Source organism: Propithecus coquereli, unplaced genomic scaffold (genome assembly GCF_000956105.1).
Source record: "Propithecus coquereli isolate 6110/MARCELLA unplaced genomic scaffold, Pcoq_1.0 Scaffold862, whole genome shotgun sequence".
In the NCBI taxonomy this organism is placed as follows: domain Eukaryota; kingdom Metazoa; phylum Chordata; class Mammalia; order Primates; family Indriidae; genus Propithecus; species Propithecus coquereli.
The window spans coordinates 172373-191500 of NW_012154863.1; the positions used below are offsets into that span (position 1 = coordinate 172373).

A 19128-nucleotide genomic window follows, 5' to 3' on the forward strand; every position below is an offset into this window, starting at 1 on the left:
GTAGAGATGGGGTCTCGCTCTTGCTCAGGCTGGTCTCGAACTCCTGACCTTGAGCGATCCACCCGCCTTGGCCTCCCAGAGTGCTAGGATTACAGACGTGAGACACCGCACCCGGCCAAGGTACTTACTTATTGATGAACCTTTAGAAGCATTCTCTTTAAAATCTTAACTGAGACAGGATGCCTTCTTTCACCACTTATTAAACTTTGAACTTAAAATACTAGCCAATACTGTAAGATAAGAAAATGGGATAAAAAGGCATAATTGTAAAGGAAGAAATAAAGACGTCATTGTTTGCAGAGGTCTATGTAGAAAACTCAAGGAAATGTACAGAAAATCTGTAGAATTAATAAAGAGTTCACCAAGGTTGTTAGATGTACGGTTAATATACAAGTGCAGCAACAAAGAGGAAATGTAATATTAGAAAAAATACCATTGATAATAGAAACAAAAGTAGAAAAGTAACTGATATTTTAACAGACCTAAATAGAACTGTATAGAAAGAAAGATTCACTATCCTGAAGTTGTTAATTTCCCCTATAGTAAACTTTGTTGCCCTGGCTAGAGTGCAGTGGTGTCATCATTGCTCACTGCAACCTCAAACCCCTGGGCTCAAGCAATTTTCCAGTCTCAGCCTCCCAAGTAGCTGGGACTACAGGTGTGTGCCACCATGCCAGGCTAATTTTTCTGTTTTTTGTAGAGACAGGGTCTCCCTCTTGCTCAGGCTGGTCTCGAACTCCTAAGCTCAAGTAATCCTCCTGCCTTGTTCTCCCAAAGTGCTAGGATTACAGGTATGAGCCACTGTGTGTAGCCTCAGTGTAACTCTAATAAGATTCCCAATGGGAATTTTTTTGCACTTTGTAAATGGATGCTAACATAGCCACGTTTGAAGAGAGGCTTGGCCTAAGGACTTTCTGTTATTTAAAACAGCGATGTTCATGCCAGAGACTTACAGGGTAGTGACACTGCCCAGGACGGGGCTGAGAGCCACCTCTTGAGCATGTGGAGACGAATGGGAAAGGGCTGCCGGTTTGGCAAGGTGGCTGCTCTGGACACGATGCTGGGACCACTGGAGATTTAAGAACTTTGCAAGCACGGGAGAGGACCTTTGTCAATTTGGGAGAGGGAAGGAGTTTTAAAATAAGCCAGACTGATCACAGACTAGAAAGGGATGACATTAAAATGAAAATCTATGTGCCAAGGTCACCATGAACAGAGTGAAAAGGACAAGCTCTGTGTACAGAGCTGAAACAATTCCGAAGGAAAAGTGGGGGAAGGCTACAAAAATGGCGACGTACAGAAAAGCCTGGACATCCAGTAAGTATTTGAGGAGATGCTGCTCACCCTCAGCTGTCACCAAGACTTGCAGATTAAAGTGATGGTGGGATGGGGCCACATAGTCACCCAGTGAGCAAACACCAAACTCGGATGAGCTTGGGGCTGAGAAGATGAGCAACAATGGGGATCCTCATCTGATGCTGGTGGGGGAAATGTGTCAATATCTAGTGAAATTGAAAATGTGCTTTCTTTGTTTCTTACAATTTCATTCCTAGGTATTTCCCTTAGAGTAATTTCGCCCTTGTATCCAAGGAGACACCACAGTGTACAAACTAAAAAGTTGTCAGGTGAATGGCAGACTATGGTATGTTACTGCAGTGTAACACTCTGCATTTCAGTTAAAGTGAACTCACCGGTTGTCAAAGAAGAAAGCAAGTTGCTGAGGGATATGCAGATCCTATCACTTGTATAACATTTGAAACATGCAACATACACATTATTTCATTTGACCTACCCCTCTATCTTTGTCCATCTGAAGAATGGAATGGGTAGCTGTGAAAGTGTGTGCCTATGTCCAGGAGCCCAGAGGACTACCTAAGGAGGAGGTGTCAGTACCAAGTGGTGGATGGGTTGTGGTCACTGTTGGATTTAAAATAATATAAAGCTTCCAACAACTCAATAGGAAAAAAATCGAGTAATCCTATTAAAAAATGGAAAAAGGATCTGAATAGACATTTCTCAAAAGAAGACATACAAATGGCCAACAGATATATGAGAAAATGCTCAGCATCATTAGTCATCAGATAAATGCAAATCAAAACTACAATGAGGTATCATCTCACCCCAGTTAAAATGGCTTTTATCAAAAAGACAGACAATAATGAATGCTGACAAGGATATGTAGAACACTTGTACACTGTTAGTGGGAATGTAAATTAGTGCAACCATTATGGAGAACAGTATGGAGGTTCCTCAAAAAACTGAAAATAGAACAACCATAGGACCCAGCAATCCTGCTGCTGGGTATATTTCCAAAGGAGGGGAATTCAGTATGTCGAAAAGGTGTCTGCACTCCCATGTTGACTGCAGCACTATTCACAATAGCCAGGATTTGGAATCAAACTGTTCATCAACAGATGAATGGATAAAGAAATGATGGTACATATACACAGTGTAATATTATATAGCCACAAAGAAGAATGAAATCCTGCCATTTGCAGCAACATGGATAGAACTGAAGAATGTTATGTTAAATGAAATAAGCCAAGTCCAGAAAGACAGATTTCACATGTTCTTACTCTTCCATCGTAGCTAAATATTGAAACAATTGATGTCATGGAGACAGATAATAGAATGATGGTTACCAGAGGCTAGGAAAGGTAGTGGGGAGGTGAGGATAAAGCGGGGAAGGTTAATGGGTTACATTCTACAGTTAGATAGAATGAACAATATTTCATAGCACAACGAAGTGACTATAATCAACAATAAGGGTATACCTTAAAATAACTAAAAGAGTAGAATTAGAATGTTCCTAACACAAAGAAATGATAAATGCCCGAGGCAATGTATACCCCAGTTACCCTGATTTGATTAATTCCATTGTGTGAATTAACTGTGAATTGTGTATCAAAACATTACATGGGGGCCGGGCGCGGTGGCTCACGCTGTAATCCTAGCTCTCTGGGAGGCCGAGGCGGGCGGATTGTTTGAGCTCAGGAGTTCGAAACCAGCCTGAGCAAGAGTGAGACCCTGTCTCTACTAAAAATAGAAAGAAATTAATTGGACAACTAAAAATATATAGAAAAAATTAGCCGGGCATGGTGGCGCATGCCTGTAGTCCCAGCTACTCGACAGGCTGAGGCAGAAGGATCACTTGAGCCCAGGAGTTTGAGGTTGCCATGAGCTAGGACGACGTCACGGCACTCGAGCCCGGGCAACACAGTAAGACTCTGTCTCAAAAAAAAAAAAAAAAAATATTACATGGGCTGGGCACGGTGGCTCATGCCTATAATCCCAGCACTCTGGGAGGCTGAGGCGGGAGGAGCGTTTGAGGTCAGGAGTTTGAGGCCAGCCTGAGCAAAAGCAAGACCCTGTCTCTACTAAAAATAGAAAAACATAGCTGGGCATGGTGGTGTGCACCTGTAGTCCCAGCTACTTGGGAGGCTGAGGCAGGGGGATTGCTTGAGCCCAGGAGTTTGAGGTTGCTGTGAGCTGTGATGAGACCACTGCACTCCAGCCTGAGCCACAGAGCAAGACTCTGTCTCAGAAAACAAAACAAATAAAAAAACCACTCCGAATTAGTGTCAGACACCCTGCCCTGCCCACACCTGGTCCTAAGCCTCCCTCCCCTCTGGCTCAGTTCAGGAGCTGGTTTGTTTTGACTAATTATGTATTGTCAGAAAAGTGATGTTTCAGTGACTTTGTTGTTATTAGGAGTGTGTCCATGCTGACCCTGTCATAAGTAATTCTAAACTTACGTTGAGGAAGCTCCTCCCTGACTGCACCCTACAGAGTGATCTGATCCCTTCTGGGTTCTTTTTTCCTCTGGGGAGTGGCGATGCACCTGGGATAGTTTCTGTGCGGTCAGTTAACCAGCAGCCAGCCAGGGAGGGAGGGAGTTTGGTGGAGCCCCTGCTGCTTCCTGGGCCCTCTTTTTCTGGGGTCACTAGATGGAATTCTGTGACTGTCAAGGGTCTTTTGTTGCCACTTTCTGTCTACTTTGGAGAGCAATTTCTAGCTTCCTTCTTGCCAGTTAAGAAAAATACTATGCTTTTTTTTGGCCGTGCGCAGTGGCTCACGCCTGTAATCCTAGCTCTCTGGGAGGCGAGGTGGGCGGATTGTTTGAGCTCAGGAGTTCGAAACCAGCCTGAGCAAGAGTGAGACCCCATCTCTACTGAAAATAGAAAGAAAATTAATTGGACAACTAAAAATATATAGAAAAAATTAGTCGGGCATGGTGGCGCATGCCTGTAGTCCCAGCTACTCGGGAGGCTGAGGCAGGAGGATCGCTTGAGCCCAGGAGTTTGAGGTTGCTGTGAGCTAGGATGACGCCACGGCACTCTAGCCCGGGCAACACAGTGAGACTCTGTCTCAAAAAAAAAAAAAAAAAATACTATGCTTTTTGAGATGAATCTTTGGATGGGTGGAGCATTTGGTTAACAGCTCTTCCTCGTCAGCCCTTGTCTGTCAGGCTTAGCTGAGATGTGCAGCTCATGTATATATTTGGTCATGTTCCTGAAACACAGCTGAAGAGACTGGAGTAGGGAGGGAAGATGAGGAGTGTGCTGGAAGACACTGTCTGTGAAAAAACTGATGTCCCCTTTGTGTGAGGGTGATAGAAAACCTGAGCAGGGGAGAGAATGAGCAATTCAGGCAGCTGCCAGCATGGTGCCCTTATTTTATCTGCATGTGAGGTCCCCCACTGTGATAAAAAACACTGCAAATGTTTACCAAAGGCTTCGGGTAGCAGCAATTTCATTAGCAGACTTCTTAGGCCTGTGTTTTAAAGTCTTTTCCACCTTCCCTGATCTTAATTTTTAAAGATTCGTTAGAGTTGAGCCAATGATTTATGTCTCTGTTCTTTGTGTATGCCTTTGTATTAGTTACCTATTGTTGCATGACAAGTTACCTCAAAACTTAGTGGCTTAAAACAGCGTGCATTTATCATCTCACAGTTTCTGTGGGTCAGGAATCTAGGAGCTGCTTGGCGGGTGGTTCTACCTCAGGCTTTCTCATGAGGTTGCAGTTGAGACGTCAGCTGTGGCCCCATCATCTGAAGGCTTGACTGCGGCCAGTGGATCTGCTTCTGAGGTGCCTACCTCACTCACGTTGCTGGCAGGAGGCCTCAGTTCCTCACCATGTGGCCCTCTCTGCAGGGCTGTTAGTGTGTCTTCATGACACGGGAGCTGGCTTCCCCCACAGCGGGTGATTTGAGAGAGGGCATGGTAGATGTCTGTAATGCCCTAGGAGGCAGGCTCATGGGCTGCCTCAGAGGAGGGGGCTGGGCTGCAGCACTCTTCTCTGGAGTCTAAAAACAAAAGGAAGCTCTAAGAAGATGTGTGAGGTGCAGGAGGGAGTGTGATCTATGAGCCACAGCTCAGCACAGGTTTTAGATGTAAGAGGAAGAAGGGTGCACCCGGCCCTTGTTGATGCAGCAGCTGTGGATATTGTTATGGTTCATTCTAATTGGGGTTAGTGGCTAAACAAGTGCAGCAGGCCCACAAAGGAATGTACTGTGTTTGGGGAGCTTGGGCAGGCACCTTGTGGATCTGAAGCCCTGCACAGGAACCTTTGCTGGATGATGATCTGAGATGACCCTTGGTGCTTGGAGAGTTCAGAGCTAGTGAGCTCAGCAGTGGGTGCAGCAGACAGAACAGAGCCCCACAGGCTCAGGACAGGGGCTAGGAATGCCCAGGTGGGGGTTGAGGGCATAGGGGAACTGAGTGCCAGAGATCAGAGCCGGAGTTGAAACTGGCATCCTGGTGGCAGGAGGTCACCGGCAGTCAGGCTGGGCATGACTGCAGGTTGGCATTCACCCTCGTCTGAAACAGTGGTGGGTAGGTATTGGTGGTGTTGGTGTCCAGGCAGGGGTGCAGCAGCAGCAGGATCAGGGCTGGATGGGTGGTCACGTGACTCAACCAGGCAGCAGGAGGCCAGGTGGTGGCATGGCAGGCTATGAGAAGCTGCCTGTGGTGACTGCTTTGTGAGGAGGGGTTTGAGTTTAGGGGCAGAGGTTACCTGTGTTGGCTGGACAGGTGGTTGGTCTAGGTGGTGATGGTGACCAGCCAGCATTAACCCGCTGATTCCACACCACTGCCAGGTGGAGCGTTGCTGCCCTCGTTTCACAGAGCAGAGACAGAGACAACACCTTACTTGCCCATGTTCACACACTGCTGAGGATGAGCCAACATCTGGTCAGGTCTGGTTCCAAAGCATGCTGGTCAGTGCTCCGAGTCAGTCGGCAATCTTCCAGGGCCTTGTGGGCAGTGAAGTGTCTATCCTGACTGCTCAGCTCTGCTGCTGTAGTCTGAAAATAGCCACAGATAGCACAGAAACAAACACATGACACTGCGTTCCAATAAAACTTTGTTTATACACATTGATACTTGAATTTCCTGTAACTTTTGTATATCATGAAATATCTCCTGAATTTTTTCAGAAATTTGAAAATACAAAAATCTTTCTTAACTCATCAGCTGAACAGAAATAGGCTGTCCCCTACTCTCTGGATCTATGGCTCTCAAACTTGGGGCCACTTTAGCAACCCATGAGAAACCTTTAAAGCACTTGTGCAAAGCCCACTAGATTGAGTTGGCGTTGGGAGGACCTGAGCACCACAGGTGTTAAAATTCCTGGGTTGTCACCATGTGCAGCCAAGGCCCAGAGCCCAGGGATCAGATCTCCACGTGTACATGAATCTCCTGGAGACGTTGTGAAAATGCAGATTCTTGGTAGGCAGGGCTGGGGCGGGGCTTGGGAGTCTGCATTTGTAGCAATGTCCTAGGGGGCGGATATCAGCAGACCCACTGTGGCTGGAGAGCCAGGGAAGCCCTGTCTTTTGGCTGTGCAATAGTTGTTTCTGTCTGCTGGCCTGGGCTCTAAGAGAAATCGGGACGTACTCCTGGGTGTACTGCTCTTACCGCCCACCCAGGGCTCATGCCTGAAAGATGGGCGCTGTGGCCAGTGAAGAGTGCCAACCTGGGCCTCCTTACCTCCATGCTCAGAGGTGGCACTTCCATGGGACTCTCACTACTGCTGATTTTTCAAGGATATCTAGCCTAGAAACTGTCTTACAAATGATTTATCGATCTTGGAAAAGTGTATTTTTTTTTCTCTTTTTACCATTTATCATTTCTTGTGTTTACATAAATTTGTATGTATTGTTTTTACCGGCACTGTTTTCATTTATGAATTTTCAGGGAGTCACAGCGTCAGTTAAATGCTATTTTTCTTTGAAGCTTTTATGGGAAATAGTTTCATGATGTGGGAATAAAAATGTTACACACTAAGTTCTGAAGGGCCATGCATTTTATTTCAGTTTTATGCATTTAACCTCCCTAGTGCACCCCTTTCCTGTGTTCACAGGTGTTTGCCGAGCACCCAGATGCTTCAGGTGAGGAGATTGAAGAATTGCTCGGATCGCAGTGGAACATGCTCAATGAGAAGCAGAAAGCACGCTATAACACCAAATTTGCCCTAGTGACCTCTGCCCAGTCTGAAGAAGATTCTGGTAAACATAAAACTGAACTAGTATCCTCTGCTTAGGTGCAACGTGTGAAGTGTAGCAAACTGAGCTCTGGTGTTGGAACTGTAGGGAAATGTGTCCATCTCCCCAACTCTGACCCATGGTATTTGGGCCAGCTGCCAGAGTACCTGTGGTCACAATGAAAGCAACCTCTGCTGTGTACATTTCCCTACTCATCATGAGAGCTGTTCCATGTGATCCTCTGTCTGGACTATGGGTCCCTTGCTCTTTTGCCCAAGTGAAGCAGGCGCTGCAGTCACTGCTGCTGATGGGTCGTGAGGGGTAGGATAGGCAGAAGGGAACCAGGTGGTTCCAGGACTCCAGGCCTGCGGGATGTGGCTGGGTCAGACTTCAGGCCAGTGGTTACCAGCAAGGCTGCTCTTCCCACGTTGCTGAGAGCTGTCCTGCCAGTCTCAGCGTGCGCTGCCCTTGCGTGGAGGTAGTTCCTGGCCTATTGGCTTGAGATCTTGCAGGGTGAGAAGGGTGACTGGACTGACCTTAAATTTGAGTGTCTTTTGGTTCTTCCTAGGCCTTCAGTTTAAAAACAAAAAGTGGGCTAGGCACAATGGCTCATGCCTGTAATCCTAGCATTTTGAGAAGTTGAGGAGGGAGGATCACTTGAGGCCAGGAGTTCAGGATTGCAGTGAGCTATGATTGTGCCACTGTACTCCAGCCTGGGCAACAGAACGAGACCCTGTCTCAAAAAAAAAAAAAAAAAAAGTGCTGCTGTGCTTCGGGTATTGGTAAGAGCTGGGAGACAACACTGTAAGATTTGGAGAAAATGTGTAACAGTGGTCAGATTTGTGATCTGTGTGTGCTTGGATACGTAAGTTGTGGAAAACAGATATTTTAATGTAAAAATAAATGTGACGTATTTGGGTATCCATTTAAAATACAAATTCTGTATCTCTCAAAGCTCATCATTGAGGAGATTTGGAGAGGCCAAACATAGTGTTTCAAGACCCACCTCAAAGGAGTCCCACAAGTAACCACAGTCTGCCTTCATGTGCTCGCTTGTGCTCATGGAGCCGTGCTGTGTGTGTTGGGCTGGTATCCCAGATGCACTGTATCACCTTTCTCTTTCCCTCAGATGTTGTTATCTTGTTTTAGGGCTTTCGAGATCTCCTCATCAGTTATCTAATTAATCTTGAATCTTGTTCAGTTTGCTCAGTGTTCGTTGCAAATACTATGATTTAGAATAGCAAGGATATTCGGGATTTGTGTATTTTCTTTAAAAGGCAATAGTTCACCTCAGTCTTCATCAGTACACTAAATTTAGAGAAGTATCTCCTTTCAGTGATTTGCTTATTTTAAAATGAGCTGGGTCTTCCCGAAGCCAGATTTAGCTTACTCTTGAAGAGTAAGTGTGAATCTGATTGTGTTATATTTTGCCATTTTGGGCTATTCCTGAGCACTTAGTGACAAGAGAAGGAACAGGTAGGGTTTCTGTCCACAGCGTGTGTCAGGTGCACTGGTTCTTGGGTGCCCTTTGTCCTTGACGTCCAGGTGAACCCCGTACTAACAACAAAGATGGTGTGCAATGCCTGTGTGTGACCTGACCCTTTGTCTCAGTGTTGGAAATGCAGACAGTTGCCCATACTACTTATTTCTGTAAGAAACAACTGCTGCCTCATTCTAGGTAGAGGGAGAGGTACTCAGGAGGTGCTTATGTGAAGGACTGTGAGTTCACCTCACTTGTGGGAAGATGAGGCAGCAGGTTGATGCTGCCACTGGCAGGTGTCTGGCTTAATGAAGCAGTTGCTGATGGAGGATTCTAGGGAGTCAGGCTGTCTGTGCTGCTTGGTGCTCATGTTTGGGCAGTGGCTGCGTGGATCCTACCATCCACCACTCTGCATGCCTCTCCTGATGCTGCCTTTGCGGCCAGCCTGCGGTGGTGTAGGAGCAGAGCTTGGTGAGGGCCGCTTGCTGGACCCTGATCACCTCAGTCTGGAACCCAGCTCTCTGGTTGCTTGGTTCTTCTCTAGCAGTAACCTTAGGCCAGACCCAAGGTGAGGCTCTGCACATATTGGCACCCAGGGCAAGGACACTTGTACCTCCTCCGAAGGCCCTGCTGGATGCCATGGAGCTCAGCACTCTTGTGCTGGTGTGTTGTCCTCAACAGTAGTGAGGCTTGAGGATGACAGTGTCCTTCCACAAGATGTTTGATGAATAATCTGTTAATAAAAAACCTTGAACCTCTGTAAAGCAGTCATGCAAATGAAAATACTGGATTTGTGTTAAAATAAACATTGCCATGTTCCAATTCATCATCTTTTTAGAATTTGCACTCTTGTATATTTCAATATCAGTACTTTTTGGACACTTTAGGTCTTTGATTAGTTGATACTCCTGGGAACACCTAATATATGGCACAGTCAAGCAAACATGTAGAAAGCCCTTAATTTGCAGATATAAATGTAGTGTTGCTACTTAAAATGCTTATTTAAGGTATTGTATAAATAGTAGCAGTTGTATTTTTTTTAAAGTTCAACTTAAATTCTACATGTTAAATTTGAATGTTAGCAAGAGATTTTTTTAAAAATATTGGGTTATATTTAAATTTAATGCCATAATACATTAAAATATAATTATTATAACAAATACCAATGTAATAATCTCTAGATTAGATAAAATATTTTCAGTCCCCAGTTGAGATTTGATGTGTAAGACATCCTGGAAATCAGCAGGATTACAGGAAATCCGTCATGGGCTGGATCTATACATTGAAGCTTTGGAGGGCAGTTTTTGGAGTGTTTTTCATGTAAATTTCCCCCATTCCTCATTCCAAGGTAACTTAAATGGGAAAAAAAGAAACCACACAAAGAGGACACAGGACCCTACAGATGGTGTTGAAGTTGAGGATGCACCCAGGAAAAGACTCAGGACGGACAAGCATAGTCTTCGGAAGGTAATTATATGGTCTGGGTTTGCCTGGCCTGTTAGAACATGTGCCATGTGACCCTTGGTGCCAGTGTTTCCCTACATGAGAATGCAGACAGGACATAGGCAGTGGTCTTCTCAGCTCTCCCTAGGGTGGCACTCAGCAAGGCTTGCTTTTCTCACAAACCCCATGGAGAAAGGTTGTTGAAGAAATCAAGTTTATATCATCCTGGGATGTTAACACAGAAACTGCTGATAATTTGCTATCCAAGAAAACAAACATCCAAACACTTTGAGTAATACTTGATTTTTGGATTGGACAAAATTGTATATTAAAAATAACTCTTGTCTATAGGGCTTATTATTCAAGGTGTAAATAATGAGTTGACATGAAAGTCCATTAGAAATATGTATTATACTTCGTTAAAAAGTTAAAGAATCCATTAAAGGTATTGAAAATAGATTTATGAACTCATTTACATTTAGTTCATTAGTAATTCATGTTACTGTTCACTCAATGGGAATACAAAGCAGGCTGCACAGGCCTATTGGATGCAACAGAGAAAGGAACAGCATAGCTATGAAGGCCTAGCTTCACATAAAGGCAGCCCTAGGTCCTTAGACTTTGAGCATATTCCCAGGATGTATCAAGGGACCCAGAAGGGAGTGAAACTGACCACAGTCCATGTATCCAAAGAAACACTGGATTATTCTGTCTAGCATATAGCACTCATGCATATAGTAAAACAGAGCCCTTTTCGAGCATGTGATGCAGTGCCAGTTATTCATCTCTGAGGTCCAGTTAGCTTTTTCATGAAGTGAAAGTTTAAAAAGACTTTGAACTTTATATTTGAATTTATATTCAGTAATAGTTCTGACAGGGAAGTCATGTATTTATACTTACGAGTAAAGCTTCATCCTATCTTTTACTGATCTAAATTAAGCTGCTGTTTTTATTGTTTTATTTTGAAGAATGGAAGATAAATCTCACATTGCTAAAGTGTAAATGTGTGGACACCACATCCTCTATTTTTTTTTTTTTTTGAGACAGAGTCTCACTCTGTTGACCAGGCTAGAGTGCTGTGGCGTCAGCCTAGCTCACAGCAACCTCAAACTCCTGGGCTCAAGCGATCCTCCTGCCTCAGCCTCCCGAGTAGCTGGGACTACAGGCATGCGCCACCATGCCTGGCTAATTTTTTCTATATATTTTTAGTTGTCCAGCTAATTTCTTTCTATTTTTTTTAGTAGGGACGGGGTCTCGCTCTTGCTCAGGCTGGTCTCGAACTCCTGAGCTCAAACAATCCGCCCGCCTCGGCCTCCCAGGGTGCTAGGATTACAGGCGTGAGCCACCACGCCCAGACCAAATATGACTTAAAGAAATAAAATAGAGGATGTGGGCTGGGTGCGGTGGCTCACGCCTGTAATCCTAGCACCCTGGGAGGCCGAGGCAGGCGGATTGTTTGAGCTCAGGAGTTCGAGACCAGCCTGAGCAAGAGCGAGACCCCGTCCCTACTAAAAAAAATAGAAAGAAATTAGCTGGACAACTAAAAATATATAGAAAAAATTAGCCAGGCATGGTGGCGCATGCCTGTAGTCCCAGCTACTCGGGAGGCTGAGGCAGGAGGATCGCTTGAGCCCAGGAGTTTGAGGTTGCTGTGAGCTAGGCTGACGCCACAGCACTCTAGCCTGGTCAACAGAGTGAGACTCTGTCTCAAAAAAAAAAAAAAAATAAAGTCATATTTGTAGTTCAGGGAAGCATTTGCATTCTTCTGGGGCACCTGCCATCAGATGGGGTTGTTCAGTGATCAGAGTTTTCAGTAATAAGCTAGGCGAAATTCCCCTGGAGTCACTAAAGTTTGCAATTACCAGGAAGCGCATCCTTAGTATTTCCTCTAGTCACCTACTATTAAAGCAGCCCTTTGCTGGGAATCATACTGAAATTGGTTGCATTGAAATATGTATATAATAATATCCCTAAAAAAAGTGTGATCCTGGACATTTGAAATAGCAAAATTCACATTAAGTAGCTAGGTAGAAATATTTTTATTAAGTAGTAGCTGAGGAAATAGCATGTGATAAAGTAGTGTTGTCTCCTCTGGTCTGGTTTTCACAACCCTAAAGCCACACCACATATGAATTCTAATGTGAGTGGAGTACTTCTGATGTGCCAGCACTGTCCCAAGTGCATTTGCCTGCTACTTTGTCCACAGTCCTTGTGACCGCCCCCTGCTCACCTCCGGCATCCTGTCCACCTGCCCTGCTCTCAGGCAGGTTGGAAATGTGGGGTATGAGTAGTGTAGGCATCTTCCTCCTGGAGTGCAGGGTAACCCCTGGGCAGTACTTCCCTAGCGCTTTGGAGGCAGGGCATTTTCAACTACATTATTCAAAATCTCGACAAAATGTTCAGTTCATGATCCCTTCTCTCTTTTATTTTATTTTTTTTTGCTATTCTCAGTTGTGAAATGTGTTTTACTGATCTTTGTTACATATATCTGAAGTTTGTCTCAAATTGGAAATGCTCAATGTAGTGAATTAGACTAGTAATCTTTTATCTAACATGGCATTGCTGACTTTAACTTAATTGGGCACCTCTTGAGTAGTATAGATTTCCTTAAATTAATACTCTGCTTTGGATTTGGTGGAATGTTTAGGAAGCATGTTGAATACAGCTCATGTCAGGTATCTTAACAACATGACTCACCCAGATCATCCTCCTGACAGATGTGAGAGCTGGAGTTGCAAGGAAAAAATTAGTCCAGATTGTAAAAAAAAATTCTGAGATTGGACAACCATGGATGACTTGTGTATTTGGGACACATTTCCAAAGGAAAAAGTTTCTGTCATGAAACTTTTCAGCAACCTGTGTTTTTATTCACATGAGATTTCTTTCCTTCCTTTTCTTTTTGTCTGTTCTTCTTTTTCTTTTCTTTCTTTCTTTCTTTCTTTCTTTCTTTTTTTTTTTTTTTAAATAATAGAGAGACACAATCACTGACAAAACGGCCAGAACAAGTTCTTACAAGGCCACAGAGGCAGCCTCCTCACTCAAGAGCCAGGCAGGTAATGTGGCCAGCACTCCTTCCTTCTTGACTAATTCTGGGTGCCTGGGCTGGGCTAGGTGGGTGAACAGGGTGGCCCAGTGGGGGGTGGGCTGAGAATGTGGAGGGGAAGGAGGGGCTGAGGAAGGAGAACAGGGCAGGGGAAGGATCCACAATTAAGCTAGAACCCAAAAGGATAAGAAAGAAAGGAGGTTCTCATGCAGTTGGGAAATAAACTGTTTTAATGTATAAGCTGTTTAAGGATTTGGCTGAATTTTATGGAAGTTTTCTACTGATGTTTTACTTGGCTGTATTGTTTTCAATTTAAAATTCTACTAGAGGAGTGATTGAAACCAGAAATTTTCAGGTTTCTTCCTTGATAGTGCCAGTTGTTGCTATAAATTCCACCACTCTTCAGTATCCTGATACTCTGTGTAACAAAAGTAATGACTAGTTATTTCTATTTCACACGTTAAAGAAGCTAGCTTAAAATGTTTATGAAAAATAACTATCAAAATAAAAAGGGTAATCATATTCCATTTTAGTTATCTTTTTGAAATACTGTCTGATAATTTATAAGGAAGGCTTACTATCTCTCTAACTCTTAATTAGAAAGGAAAACAAAACCCAGGGGAGAGAATAAGTGGAGATTGGGAATGGTTGTTTTTATTGTTTTGCATGAGGTGCTGTACTGGTGGTTTGGTTTTGTTTTCTTTTTTCTTTTTTTTTTTTTACGAGACAGGGCTGGGCACGATGGCTCAGGCCTGTAATCCTAGCACTCTGGGAGGCCAAGGCTGGAGGATCACTTGAGCTCAGGAGTTTGAGACCAGCCTGAGCAAGAGGGAGACTCTGTCTCTACTAAAAATAGAAAAATTATCTGGGGTGCAGTGCCATGCGCCTGTAGTCCCAGCTACTTGGGAGGCTGAGGCAGGAGGATGACTTGAGCCCAGGAGTTTGAGACCAGCTTGGGCAACATAGCAAGACCCTGTCTCTTTATTTATTTATTTTTTTTATTTCAGCATATTATGGGGGTACAGATGTTTAGGTTACATATGTTGCCCTTGCCCCTCCAACCCTGTCTCTTTAAAACAATCAGTCAATCAATCAATCAGTTAAATAGACTATTAAAAAACGACATTTGTGAGTGATTGGAAATTTGAATGCTGACTAGATATTTGATGATTTGATTAGTAAGTATGATAGTGGTATTGTGGTTATATTTAAACTTTGTGTTTTAGAGATTATAAACTCAATTTTCCATGGATGAAATGATATGTATGGGATTTGCTTCAGGATAATCTGGCAGGGGGATGTGGAACCAGGTGTGGATGGAGCCACATTAGCTCCAGGTCAATAGTCTTGGGGCCCAGGCAGCAAGGACATGGGGTTCATTGTACAGTTTGTCTGTTTTTGTTTACATTCAGATTTTTCCATTGTAAAAAGTTAAGCCAGATGGACAGAGGAACCCAGAAGATTCATCATTAGAACTTCACTTGTTTGAGGGTTAATTTTAAAGCAGTAAAGACATTGAGGGTTTAAGATTTCAAACTTTATTTTATAAACCAAAATTATTTTACAGCAACGAAAAATCTGTCTGATGCATGCAAACCACTGAAGAAGCGAAATCGAGCTTCTGCGACAGCATCTTCGGCTCTTGGGTTTAGCAAAAGTTCATCTCCTTCTGCATCCTTAACTGAGAATGAGGTAAAATAATAATGATAATAATCATGATGATAACCGTGGCATTTATATGAAGGCCAGCCACTTAGCTACCAAGTTGCAATGTGAGTAAAGGGTCAGACTTAATAAGCCTAACACTGGTGTTCTCCATAAATGTAGGTGAGTTTTAGGTCCTCTTAACTATCTAAAATTAATGAAATGGAACTAAATAGTGCATTATTTTAGTCTTAGCACTTTAAATATAAATACACACACACAGTGTATGTGTAAATGTTCATATATACTTCAGTCTCCATGCAGTTTAATTTTTCTTGAAATCTGTCTTTAAAATGTTGTGTTTTATATAATCCTCACACTGTAAGTTTTCACATGAAAGTAAGTCTGCGTTGGTTCTAGCATGACACTGTGTCAGTTGAGCTGACACTGGTCATTGTGCACTTATACCAGTGGGGTGAAGGGTGGCTCACATGCCACACTGAACTCCTGTGGCTTCCAGACCTAGGATTGTGGAGGAAGCCAGTGATTTCTTTGTTCTCATGCGTTTCGTAACTTTGGGTCCATGTCTTTGGTCCTTTAAATTCTGGCATATTCTTAGTTATTTGAATGTTGAGGTGAGTCAGAACTATCATTGTAATATGACTCCTGTTTTCTGGACTTGCAAAATATATGATAGCAAAATAATAGCTATTTGAGGCTGTTACCTGCTATCATTGTAACAGGACATCTAGACTTCATTATCAGATCTAAAGTCTTTGCCATGGCTAAAAACAAAACAAAAAACGTCCACAGAATGTAAGTGTGACCACTTTTTTGTCCAGAGGTAGTTTTGGTTTCCTGATCTTAGTGATTACTTTCACGGAGCTTGCTTTGAAGTTTTAATTTCTTGTTATTTTGTTCCCTGTGATTCTGTTTTTCTCATTGTAGACATGAGTCCTGTTTTTATATTTATGAGGAGATAGACCTTTTTGGAACAAGGTAGTGAGGCAGAGACTGGATAGGCCTCTTACTCTTGCTGGGTCAGAAGGCCCGTGGAGGGATGGGGTGTGCCTCAACTATCTCCTCCTGTTAGAGGAGGGGTAGGCCTTCCAGTGTGTGAAGGTGCCCAGAGAGCGCTGCCCTCGCCGTTGCGAACCCTCGGTGCTCGTGCAAATAGAGACTACTCCTCTGAGTGGAATTTTCTTCAGTGGCTCAAACCAACTTAGTAGTTGTCAGGAGCTGCTCACATATGTGGGACTGGGGCTTGCTTATAGTTGATATGTATAGATAACTAAACATTTCTTATATTTGGGCAGATTTGAGAAAATGCAGTAAGAATTCCTTACTGAACTTCTAGGAGCTTACTAAAACACGAAAAGGCAAATTTTATGTAAATTATTTTTTCTTTTTCCTTTCTTTCTTGTCCAAATTCAGGTTAGTATCCTAGAAAATTAAACGAAAGGTAGTCTACAATTCCAAAGAAGAAGAACATTAAAAAGTTTTAGTTCTGTAGACCCTTTCATTTAAGTTGGCATTTTTGTTTTAAAGAATTTTTAATGAGTTTTTTTTTTTTTTTTTTTTTTTTTTTTTTTTGCATCATATTTTGGTCTACCTATCTGGGTGAGTTTTTACGTATACTGTTGTCAGGTACAATAGAAAGAACACTGAGGCTACTGAAATCCTGTCTGTGGTTCCTGATCATAAATCCTGTGTATTAGAGGCTTTGGTTTAGAGTAGCACACGGGCTGACATGGCAAGGGTGAAGGCTGAACAAACTGGTTAGGCATGCCTGTGAGTGAGGCGAGTTTAATCTTTCTGGCTTAGACAGTTGTTCTGAACATGGAGAAACTTAGATGAAACATTTTATAATTATTAGACTTAACTGATTTTAAATTCTTTAGAATAGATTATTAAATCATTTATATTATATATTAAATACATGAAATTCATATACCTTCTTACATTTTTAAGGTGATACATAGATCCCATAACATGCATTATGTTCCTTATATAAAAACATTTAAATTACTAGGCATTTTGCATTAGGCTACTTTTGTGTGGCTTATATAAATTTTCCATTAAAGTTCATTTTTAAAGAATTATACTATTAATGAAAACAGCTTTAGTCAAACAGACTTGTCTATTGTGTGTTAACACTACTGAACTGTAGTAAATGTTTATAGTGTATATAATGTTGAATGCCTGTTAGCAGTATGAGGCAAAGTGTAGTGTTATTAAAAAAAGACAAAAAACAAAAAACACTTCTGGGCCTGGTTCTGACATGAGTTAAGTGACCATGGGAATTGCTTTTTGGGGGTTCAGACTGACCACCTATTTGGGTTACATACCTTTTGCATGTTTATATTTCCTTTGTTTCATCACACTTGATTGAAATAAGAGATTTTCATAGGATTGGTATTTCAAGACATTTTAGGTCATGTTGTGGTTTAAATTCCTCTTGAAAAAGGTATATATGATAAATAAAATTTATATTGGAATAATTATTACATGGTACTACATCACCCCAATGAAGAGAATAGATTAAAATTACACACGTGCATGACAAAGGCCTGTGAAGGAATTAATGTGATTTAAGTGTTTTGTAACTTCATTTCTTATTCCCTTAGTAGAGCAAATTCTTATTTTTTTCGCCTTCACTGGTAACAGCTTTTATGGGAGCCCACATCAGTCAAGTTGGATTTGAACTCAGCTGCCCTGTACTGCACTTAAAATGATGTAATATTCCAAGATGCCTGCTGCAGGTGGTGTATCATCGTACACACTAAGTGACATTTCTATCACAATCATTTTATGGAAGATGTGTGATAATCTGTTTTTACTGGTATTAATAAACACATACAATGAAGAAAACAGATAACAAATTTTAAGACTAAGGTAAGATACCTAATCAAGGCCATTTACTCAATCACATTCATCTCATAATAGAAACACATTCATATTCCAATGGTCAATGTAGATTTCAGTTGAAAAGCAGGCCCTTCAATCAGGGGCTGTCCAGAGCTGCAACAGTGACACCACACAGAAAGGGTGGTCCTGTTAGAGGTCGTTTTCTCCTCTGGTTCATAACTTACTGAATTTTTATTGAAAAGTGTCAGCATCTGTACCTTCAAAAACAAAGAACAAATAGTACACATTAAAAAGGGTCTTTGTCTACTATTCTCATTGCCAATGAAATGTATTCAAGACTGTAGATACTAAACTATAATTTCCAGCGTAAAAGGCAGGAAGAGTTTTGATTCTGTCCTTTTTTACTAAACAGTTTTACTATGACACTAGATGTAGTAAATTTTTAGGAAAAAATACCATTTAAAGTATCATTGTGAACCATTTAACTCTTTTGATTCAAGGACTGACATATGTATATATATATATCTATCTCTCTCTCTCTCTTTCTATATATATATATATATATCTAAGGGATACTGTAATCAGGTTATTTATACCAGCCACTTCATCAGTTGCTTTTATAGAACATCAGCCCTCATGTTTCAGTGTCTTAATCTTGGGTGAGCAGCCTGGTGTCGTGCCCCCAGGTGTCCGCATGTTTGCATGGCGAGGAAAAGGCTTCACTTGCCCTTCAGGTCATAGATGCAGAATGCATGCTAGTCACAGTACCATGTGAATAGCCTGCAATTCATTCCCAGCAGACTCTTCAGCTGTGTTTTACCTTTAATGAAACTTTCTGACTAATACTTCTGTTCCAAACCATTAAGTGATGTAATGCATGTAACATACTTAGGGCACCTGTGCCTGGCAAGGACTACGTGGTTCGCTGTTGTGACAGTAACGGTCTAACAATAAAAATAATAAAATCACCATCATTCTATTCTTATCCACAAGTATAAATTTTGCTTTGGCATGAAAAGTGGTCCCCTTGACTGCATTATGCATGTGGGGCCAGACTAAACCCAGAAGTGGCAGAATGCTGGATTTGTTTGTGTGGCACTTTAGGGAGCTGGACGGTGTGGCTGAGGGCTGGTTGGGTTGCTCTGCTGGCTGTGCCCAATTGTTGTG

General features: G+C 42.4%; 1 protein-coding gene across 2 annotated transcripts in view; it reads left to right on the forward strand.

Moving 5' to 3' along the window:
• The window catches only part of WHSC1 (Wolf-Hirschhorn syndrome candidate 1), a 115089-nt gene that overhangs the window by 55064 nt on the left and 40897 nt on the right, over positions 1–19128 (forward strand). Inside the window, exons 6-10 of one of the 2 annotated variants that reach the window (XM_012664149.1) lie at positions 7363–7507; positions 10312–10430; positions 13378–13459; positions 15017–15141; positions 17761–18053. In XM_012664149.1, the coding sequence (XP_012519603.1) occupies positions 7363–7507; positions 10312–10430; positions 13378–13459; positions 15017–15141; positions 17761–17823 (534 nt within the window). In that variant the 3' untranslated portion in view covers positions 17824–18053. Of the gene's footprint in view, positions 1–7362; positions 7508–10311; positions 10431–13377; positions 13460–15016; positions 15142–17760; positions 18054–19128 lie in introns of those variants that run through there. The other variant, XM_012664148.1, reaches the window with a different exon arrangement.